General features: G+C 43.7%; 1 protein-coding gene across 1 annotated transcript; it reads right to left on the bottom strand.

Moving 5' to 3' along the window:
• Positions 1–301: 301 nt before the first annotated feature.
• Positions 302–7,723, bottom strand: LOC134945887 (E3 ubiquitin-protein ligase TRIM39-like). Its single transcript, XM_063935439.1, has 2 exons — positions 5,980–7,723; positions 302–399 (listed from the first exon to the last, which is right to left on the bottom strand). Exons 1-2 carry the CDS (start codon positions 7,548–7,550, stop codon positions 315–317), a joined length of 1,656 nt encoding a protein of 551 aa, XP_063791509.1. The 5' UTR covers positions 7,551–7,723; the 3' UTR covers positions 302–314.
• Between the last annotated feature and the right edge of the window lie 2,226 nt (positions 7,724–9,949).

Raw genomic sequence — 9,949 nt, 5'->3', positions numbered from 1 at the left:
ATACTGGAATGCTCCAATGCGTTTCGGCCCTTGGGGGCCTTCCTCTGGGAGAGAAGTGTATGGGGATTTCTCCTATGGTGAATTTAAATGACCTAACCTGTGACACCTTCGCTCTGATTGGTTCTCATTCTCCATGTGGTGATAGGTTGTTATTCTTGTCAGTCACATTGTACGTCCAATGGAGATATCAATAGTGTCTTCACATGTATTCAAGCCTGTGCTATCCTTGGTTGGTTTTTAACAAAGGAGGGGGAGTAGTTGTTCAGTGAGGATTATCTTAAGGAGGCACATAGGATACTCGATGACACCACCACTTATAGGAAATTACCCGCAGACCCTACAGTCAAATTCCAAAAAGATCTCCGGGCACTCCTTAGGAGAGGATTGGATACAGAGATCCTGAAACCAAAAGAATATTCATTTATAGATACATCACATCCAATAATCCCAATATTTTACTATCTCCCTAAAATACACAAAAACAAACAAAACCCACCAGGCAGACCAGTCATATCCGGATCAATTCATTCACCTCTAACCTTTCTCAGTATATAGACACCTTCCTACAACCATATGTATCAGCACAACCATCACATCTAAAAGATACCACTGACATATTGAACAAATTACAGGAAATCACATGGCAGGAAGACTACTGGCTAGTCACATGTGACGTGACATCACTTTACACAATAATAGATCATGATCAGGGAACCTCCAGCACACACTACTTTCTAACCAAAGACGAAACAATGGTACCAGCTCAGAGAGATTCATCATCGATTGCATACAACACATACTCACCCACAACTACTTGTGGTTTAAAGATGAGTTTTACCTACAGGTCACCGGCACGGCCATGGGTACGAGGTTCGCGCCAAGCTACGCTAATCTTTTCATGAGCCATTGGGAGGACCTCTCCATCTGGTCCATGTCGGAGCTCGGCGTGAACCTCGTCCTGTGGTCCAGATTCATAGATGATATATTTTTCATATGGAAGGGTACTCAAGCATCACTAGAAAACTTTTAAGGTACATCAACAACAACGATCAAAACTTACAGTTCACTACCAATTTCAGTAAAGAAAAAGTCAGGTTTCTGGATCTCAATATTTTCATAACAGACAATACGATCCACACGAACACGTTCCACAAACCAGTAGACGTGAACAGTCACATCCTCACATCCAGTGGCCACTTACATAACTGGCTGAAGAACATCCCCACAGGGCAGTTCAAACGCGTACGGAGGAACTGCTGACGCCTGACAGATTACGACATACAGGGACAAAATCTAAAGAGCCAGTTTATAGAAAAGAAATACGACGGTGCCACCATTCAAGAAACATTCAGTAAAGTACAAGAACTGGACAGAGGACCACTGTTACACTATAGCCAAAAACAGAAACAATTTCAGGATGATAACATATACTTTATCACGCAATATTCCATCAAGTTAGAAAGATTATTAACAAATACTGGCCTATTCTGTTACAAGACGAAACACTGGTGAATGTTCTACCACCAAAACCCAGAATAATATTCAGAAAAGCGCCAGATATTAGACAGAAAATTGTGAAGAATCACATTGCACCTAAAACACAGAAATAGACCACTATCGACAAAGTTGACATGAAAGGAGGTTTTTATTATTGCGGTACATGTAAAGCATGCACAACCACTAGAAGCAGAAGTACCAAACCTGTTCACACAGTCACATCCACTTCAAACAAGAAAACAATGCAAATCAGATCCACGTTGACATGTCACAGCAAGGGGGTGATTTACATACTGGAATGTCCATGTCACAAGCAGTACATAGGGAGGACAGTCAGACAGCTTAATATAAGGTTAAGCGAACACATTCGGAACATAGCAAAAGGGACAGAGGAACATCCATTATCCAAGCATTTTAAACAATTTCACAACAGCGACCCCACAGTGCTCACATTCATAGGATTGAAAGAAGTTAAACCAAAATGGAGAGGGGGCAACTTCATTCACCACACAAATAAAGAGGAAGTAAGAGTCATGATTGAGATGGACACATTAGTACCAAAAGGGCTCAATTTTGATAATGAGGTGAGATCCATTATTTGCCAGTGAGAACTAATGCTCAAACACCATACTTGATATCAGTTTCCTGTGATCAAAGATCCAGAACTAACACTTTATAACATATTGACATTTATATTTATATATTTATTTTATTTATTATTTGTTTTATATTTACATTTATTCATTTTATCTGATTTATTTTGCAGTCTCATTCCTATCCATTTTTATTTTTTTTCTTCAATTATAGGGTTGCAATAAAACCCTTCTCCTTGTTGTAACAAGGGAACCAGGACAAAAACTTGATCCTGACACAATTTTTGTATTGCTGCTGCCACCACTTCCCTGTCTGGGATAGAAGCTGGTAAGGTCGATTTGAAAATACGGCCTGGGGAAATGTCTTGAAACTCCAGTTTGTACCCGTGGGACTCTATTTGTATGATCCACGGGTCTAGGCCAGATTGAACCCAGAACTGACTGAAGAGTTTCAGACGTGCCCCACACGTAACATCCTCCTCCTCAAACCTAGCAGCATGCTCTACACACTTAGCAGCCTCCCCACACCTAGCAACATCTTTCCTACACCTAGCACCATCCTCCCCACACCCAGCATTTATAACTCATTATTTTATTTTAGGTAGCTTCATACAGGTTGAGTATCCCATATCCAAATATCCGAAATACGTAATATTCCGAAATACAGACTTTTTGAGTGAGAGTGAGATAGTGAAATTTTTGTTTTCTGATGGCTCAATGTACACAAACTTTGTTTAATACACACAGTTATTAAAAATATTGTATTAAATGACCTTCAGGCTGTGTGTAAGGTGTATATGTAACATAAATGCATTCTGTGCTTAGATTTAGGTCCCATCACCATGATATCTCATTATGGTATGCAGTTATTCCAAAATACGGAAAAATCCCATATCCAAAATACCTCTGGTCCCAAGCATTTTGGATAAGGGATACTCAACCTGTATTATTATATGTATAGAAAATATATAAGTGATACAATCACACAGTTGATACTTTTTGTGCCAGATTTATTTTAGATTGTGATAAATGTGTAAAACAATCTATTTACATAACACCGTTAAATGTTTTTCCTATCACTGGTCACTGTGCCGCGGCGCACAGTTTGAGAACCACTGCGATAACCAATTCATTTTTATGTGACATACAGGTATGGAGACTGTCTTCTTGCATTTATGTATTTGCATATTAGAATATAATTAATACGGGATCCCGAGCGCCAGAATGCCGGCAGCAGCGCCATAGCTATTCCCACTCCTGGGTGTCCATGACAGCCATGGAGTGGGAATAGCCGACAGCGTGGTGAGCACAGCAAACCCGCAAGGAGCTTCGTTGCACTCACCTTGCTGCCGGCGTTCAGGATCCTGGCATCAGTATTTTGACCGCCGGGGTCCCGTACCCAATGCATTAATACGCTTGCCTGACTTTATCATCAATGGAGGGCGCAGTGAGCCTGCAATAACCCATATTCATGCAACATATGTAAAATGAAACCTTAAATTATGAAAAGAAATATAAGGCGCATTTTGCTGTATATATAAATTTGTACACTGCAGTGTCATCAATAAAGGGTCTGAATGTGGCTGAAAGTATCATATAAATCAGGCCTGGCCAACCTGTGGCTCTCCAGATGTCGTGAAACGACACATCCCAGCATGCCCTGCCACAGTTTTAGCATTCCCTAATAGCAAAACTGTGGCAAGGCATGATGGCACTTGTAGTTTTACAACAGCTGGAGAGCCACAGGTTGGCCAGGCCTGATATAAATAAAGAAATTGGTCTTATATACCATGTAATGAGTAATGACAAGGGAATATAGTGGACTTCTCTTTAGCACAACATGCATACTATACCCTCCATTACGGCTGTGCCGGAAACCGGCACAAATTCAGAAAGAGGCGTGGCCACAGGTAAGGGGGGTCATGAACCCATAGGAATTAATAGGATTGGGAGATACCAAAACCTGGTACAAAGCTCTTTTTGGACAGTAGAGACCATTTTTAATAAAAACTGCAAAAAAGTACAGTTGGAGGGTCTGGAATACTGTAGGTGTGGCCGGACTTATGGGGTTGGCGATCTACTTTGAAAGCTGAAAAGCTTTCGTGATCTACCCGGGTGGGACATTAGCATGCGCTGCAGGTGCGCGCCGGGATAAGGGTGCATATCCTAATAAAAAGGGGTGTGACCTCGCTGCACTTGATGTAGGGACTGTCCAAAATCACAAATTGGCCCCCACAGTAATAAACACATTGCCCCCCCCACAGGAAAAATGTCAAGCACATCGCCCCAAACCGGAATAAACCAAAAACACATTACCCCACACAGGAATAAACCACAAACACATTGCCCCACACAGGAATAAGCCACAAACACATTGTCCCACACAGGAATAAGCCACAAACACATTGTCCCACACAGGAATAAGACACAAACACATTACCCCACACAGGAATAAACCACAAACACATTGCCCCACACAGGAATAAGCCACAAACACATTGCCCCACACAGGAATAAGCCACAAACACATTGTCCCACACAGGAATAAGCCACAAACACATTGTCCCACACAGGAATAAGACACAAACACATTGTCCCACACAGGAATAAGACACAAACACATTGCCTCACATAAGAAAAAAATAATAAAATTGTGCCCCACAAAAAATAAAATCTATATTAAATTGACCCCCTGTGCAGAACCCCCCACCCCCCACCCCCCCACACACACACACGCACACACACTTGTGCAGAACCTCCACCCACCCACATAGTACCCTCACCTCTCGGCAGAATACCCCCCCCCCCCTCCTTGTGTAGAACCCCTACACGATTAGGAATATTAGCCTGTGCCAAGCGCAGGAATAGTAACCTGCTGTGATCCCTCCATTCACACTGGCAGCCGCATACACCATAGGTTTCTATGGGGGATCCAATGCTGCCAGATGTATCAATATTGGGACTGCAAAGCATTCCCAATATTTCCCCCGCTGCAACTGCAAGCTGCAATTTGTCGTAGCCCACTGTAGCCTTCTGACTGTACTTCAGGTAGGTAGATCGGGCAGGATTCCCCAGGAACCCTTCGTTGGAAATAACCCCTGTGCTTGGCGGTCCAATGACAGAACATCTGCTGCAGCATCGGCAGCATACTCAGCACATTGCAGGGACGGGTTTCTTTCGTAGTCCCTGTCCATGCCAGTGCCAGGTGATAAATGCACCCCATCTGATCGCATTCTGCAATGCCATCCTGGGCACTAATATCATGTCCAGATCACATGGCAAATGCAATCATTGGTTAATGGGCCCCTTACACTTTAGTTTGGGTGGAGGTCACCAATTTATAATACTGTAAGCTGTAAAGTTCTGCTAACTTGGGGTGCAGTGTTCTCTATGTCCAGCAGGTGTCACTGTAGTCTCCAGTGGTCACCTCAGCTCTGTTCTCCGCTACTAAGGAGGCCTGTCCCAAAAATAGCCGAGGATGGGGTTTATGCCCTTATCCTGAGACCTTCATAAATGAGGTGTCCTAGAGGGTTGTCTGCCTGGCACAGACCCTCCTTAGTAGCAGAGAACAGACCAGCACCGGATCACTGACCACTGGACTCTGTGGATCAGGGGAACTCTGCACCCCAGTTATGGAGAACTTTGTATGTTATTATTATTTAGTTGGGCCAACAGTTTGATGTAAGTTACTGCTTGATAAACACATTTATTAGACAACAAATAGATCTCACCTCTACAATAATATTTGGTCTGTTCTTAATTACTACTGGGGGGGGGGGGGGGGGGACATCCAAAGAAATACATTAGTAATATTCAATTATTAATTTTCCACAGTAAATTCATATATTTTATGATATATTGCAAATAATCTCCTTGTTACACTATTTACTTTATGACTTTGATGCAGCAATTCTCATACACATGGAAGGCAGCATACAGGGGCTCAGTGAAGGTGGCGGAGAAGGTGTGTAAGTGTCTGATGGGGTCACACAGCTGATAGAAGGACAGACGCCCGGCCTCATAGTTCAGGTATATCCCCACCGTCTGCACTGGAGAACCTTTATCTATTTTTTTATGTATATTGTTATGACATGCGATAAATGTGCCATTAAAGTCCAGACCCCATGACTTGTCATTATAACCAATGTATGATTCATTACCACATATCTTTCTCTCTATACTGTGACCGGCCACCCCTATTAGCCAGTCGCCTGCTGCACTTACATCCACTTCCCAGTAATGTCTCCCAGATGAGAAGCTACAGGAGCTTAACACCTGGTCAGATATAAACCTCTCTGGTCCATCTGGTCTCTTGTAATTTACACCAGTAGCAGAAGCAGATCTAAGATCCCCTGATATAATCATGTAATTATTGGCTGTCTTTTCATCCAGTAATATGTCTGCTTTCTCCATCACTGAGAGCTGTCTCTTTGTCTGTAGATCCATCAGATTATCAGCCAAGTGTAAAAGTCTCCTGTGTAACATCTGTGAGATTATTACCTCATCCACACATCCAGCAACTCTTACATCACTGGTGACATCACAGCTCCTGTGACTGATGACATCACTCTCTGGTTCTTTCTTCAGGACAGTTAATGGATCAGTGATGTTACATATCTCCTCAATGCTACTAATCTTCCTGGACATCTCATCCTTCTGTTTCTCCAGCTGTGTGATCAGATCAGAGACTGAGAGTGACATCTGCTCTTCCTGTCTGGAGATCTCACCCAGGACCCCCCTCTCCAGAGTGTCTAACTTCTCCCTGATGTCTCTAAACAGATCAGTGACTCTCTCAGTGACACTGGTGGCTTTCTCCTTCTCCTCTCTCCTGTGATCCTGCAGACGCTGCACTCTCCTCTCGGTCTCCTCTCTCTCAGACTTCAGGGTCTCTGTAACATTTCTCAGTTTCTTTTTTTTCCTCTCATAGACCACATTCAGAAGCTCCACGTGGTGATCCTGGTGGTCTTCATTCACCCAGCAAGACGTACAAATAGCAGCTGAATCCACAGAGCAATAATACTTCACCATCTCCTTGTGTACGGAGCATTTTCTGTCCTCAAAGGAAACAGTGGGGTCAGTTAAAACATGTTCTGCGGATTTACTGTGTTTGCTCAAGTGTTTGTCACAAAATGAAGCGTCACACTGCAGACATGTTTTAGTAGCCGAGACAGGAGAGTCACAGTAAGTACAGAAGATCCGGGTCTCCTCCGGCTCTGGGTGACTACATAGGAAACGTTCCACAATGTTACTCAGCTTCCTGTTCTTCTCCAGTGCTGGGCGCTCCTGATACTCTGCTCTGCACTCAGGACAGGAATAGCCTCCAGCCTCCTTCTGTGTATCCAGCACACTCAGAATACAGTCCTGGCAGAAGATGTGCCCACATCTCAGGGATACAGGGTCTGTGTAAGTGCTCAGGCAGATGGAGCAGCTCAGCTCAGCTTCCAGGTCTGCAGACGCCATTCTAGGGAACAGGAAGAAAACTTTCTCATGCTACGGATCAGTGCAGAGGGAGGAGCTGAGCAGTAACGTCCACAGACAGGGATATGTGATGAAAGTGAAAGCACGTCTGGGAATGGCTGAGTGGGGGAAGAATAGAGCTGGGACACACTGTTTATGAGTCTAACCCAGTGTAGCAAATGCAGATAACCCCATTCACATCCTAGTTCGTGTTTCTCCATATGTATGAAAGGGTTACTGTTCCAGAGATAGTATTTTCTGGGGTTCTACAGAAGAAAGCGTCCCCGTGCTAGTACTGCCGCGTTCCTCTCAGCTCAGAGACATACAACATTTTTATCTAAATAAAGCGCTTTGTAATAAAAAATATAGATCAATACATTTTCTAAAGTAAAAAAAAAAAAAGTTAACATACTGTATTTTATTTTTAATAGTGATGTGCACCGGACATTTTTCGGGTTTTGTGTTTTGGTTTTGGGTTCGGTTCCGCGGCCGTGTTTTGGATTCGGACGCATTTTGACAAAACCTCACCGAAATTTTTTTGTCGGATTCGGGTGTGTTTTGGATTCGGGTGTTTTCTTCAAAAAACCCCAAAAAACAGCTTAAATCATAGAATTTGGGGGTTATTTTGATCCCATAGTGTTATTAACCTCAATTACCATAATTTCCACTCATTTCCAGTCTATTCTGAACACCTCACACCTCACAATATTATTTTTAGTCCTACAATTTGCACCGAGGTCGCTGGATGGCTAAGCTAAGCGACACAAGTGGCCGACACAAAGACCTGGCCCATCTAGGAGTGGCACTGCAGTGTCAGGCAGGATGGCACTTCAAAAAAATAGTCCCCAAACAGCACATGATGCAAAGAAAAAAAGAGGCGCACCAAGGTCGCTGTGTGACTAAGCTAAGCGACACAAGTGACCGACACAAACACCTGGCCCATCTAGGAGTGGCACTGCAATGTCAGGCAGGATGGTACTTCAAAAAAATAGTCCCCAAACAGCACATGATGCAAAGAAAAAAAGAGGCGCACCAAGGTATATATACTGGTGGTCACTGTCACTATAGAATGTAGATGGATAGTATACTTAATGACGACACAGAGGTAGGCACAGCAGTAGCCTTCCGTATCGTACTGCTATATATAGTATACTGGTGGTCACTGTGTCAGCAAACTGCAAAACTAAAATGCACCACAGGTATAGAATGTAGATGGATAGTATACTTAATGACGACACAGAGGTAGGCACAGCAGTGGCCTTCCGTATCGTACTGCTATATATAGTATACTGGTGGTCACTGTGTCAGCAAACTGCAAAACTAAAATGCACCACAGGTATAGAATGTAGATGGATAGTATACTTAATGACGACACAGAGGTAGGCACAGCACTGGCCTTCCGTATCGTACTGCTATATATAGTATACTGGTGGTGACTGTGTCAGCAAACTGCAAAACTAAAATGCACCACAGGTATAGAATGTAGATGGATAGTATACTTAATGACGACACAGAGGTAGGCACAGCAGTGGCCTTCCATATCGTACTGCTATATATAGTATACTGGTGGTCACTGTGTCAGCAAACTGCAAAACTAAAATGCACCACAGGTATAGAATGTAGATGGATAGTATACTTAATGACGACACAGTGATCGCGCTGAGCCCCCTAAAAAGTGGGTCCCAGGGACCCCTCACTTTTACAAATTGGGGTCCAACCGGTCCTTTTCTGGGTCCCATTGGGGGGGGGGTTGGGGTGACAATGCAGCTGGGTTGTGTAGCATGCAGGACACCCTGCACCAGAGCTGTAACTAGACATTTTGGTGCCCTTTGGCAGAAAGTGAATTGCTGCCCCACCTCCAAGACCCCAGCATATAGGCAGTTGCAAAAATTTAGGGGCGTGGCCACATAATAGTGCCAATTCACATTACGCCACACAGTAGTGCCGCTTATACACATTGCACCAAGTAGAACCTCCTATACACACTGCGCCAGTTAGTGCACGTTATACATATTGCTCCAGATAGAACACATCATACACAATGCGACAGGTAGAGCACGTTACACACATTGCGCCAGATAGAGCATGTAATACAGATTGCACCAGATAGAGCACGTTACACACATTGCACCAGATAGAGCGTTATACAGATTGCACCAGATAGAGCACGTTACACACATTGCGCCAGATAGAGCACGTTACACACATTGCGCCAGATAGAGCGTTATACAGATTGCACCAGATAGAGCACGTTACACACATTGCGCCAGATAGAGCACGTTACACACATTGCGCCAGATAGAGCACGTTACACACATTGCGCCAGATTGAGCACGTTACACACATTGCGCCAGATAGAGCACGTTACACACATTGCGCCAGATAGAGCACGTTACACACAT

Source organism: Pseudophryne corroboree, chromosome 7 (genome assembly GCF_028390025.1).
Source record: "Pseudophryne corroboree isolate aPseCor3 chromosome 7, aPseCor3.hap2, whole genome shotgun sequence".
NCBI classification, from domain to species: Eukaryota; Metazoa; Chordata; class Amphibia; order Anura; family Myobatrachidae; genus Pseudophryne; species Pseudophryne corroboree.
The sequence above is the reverse complement of the archived record's forward strand: the minus strand, read 5'-3'. Positions and strand labels throughout refer to the sequence as shown.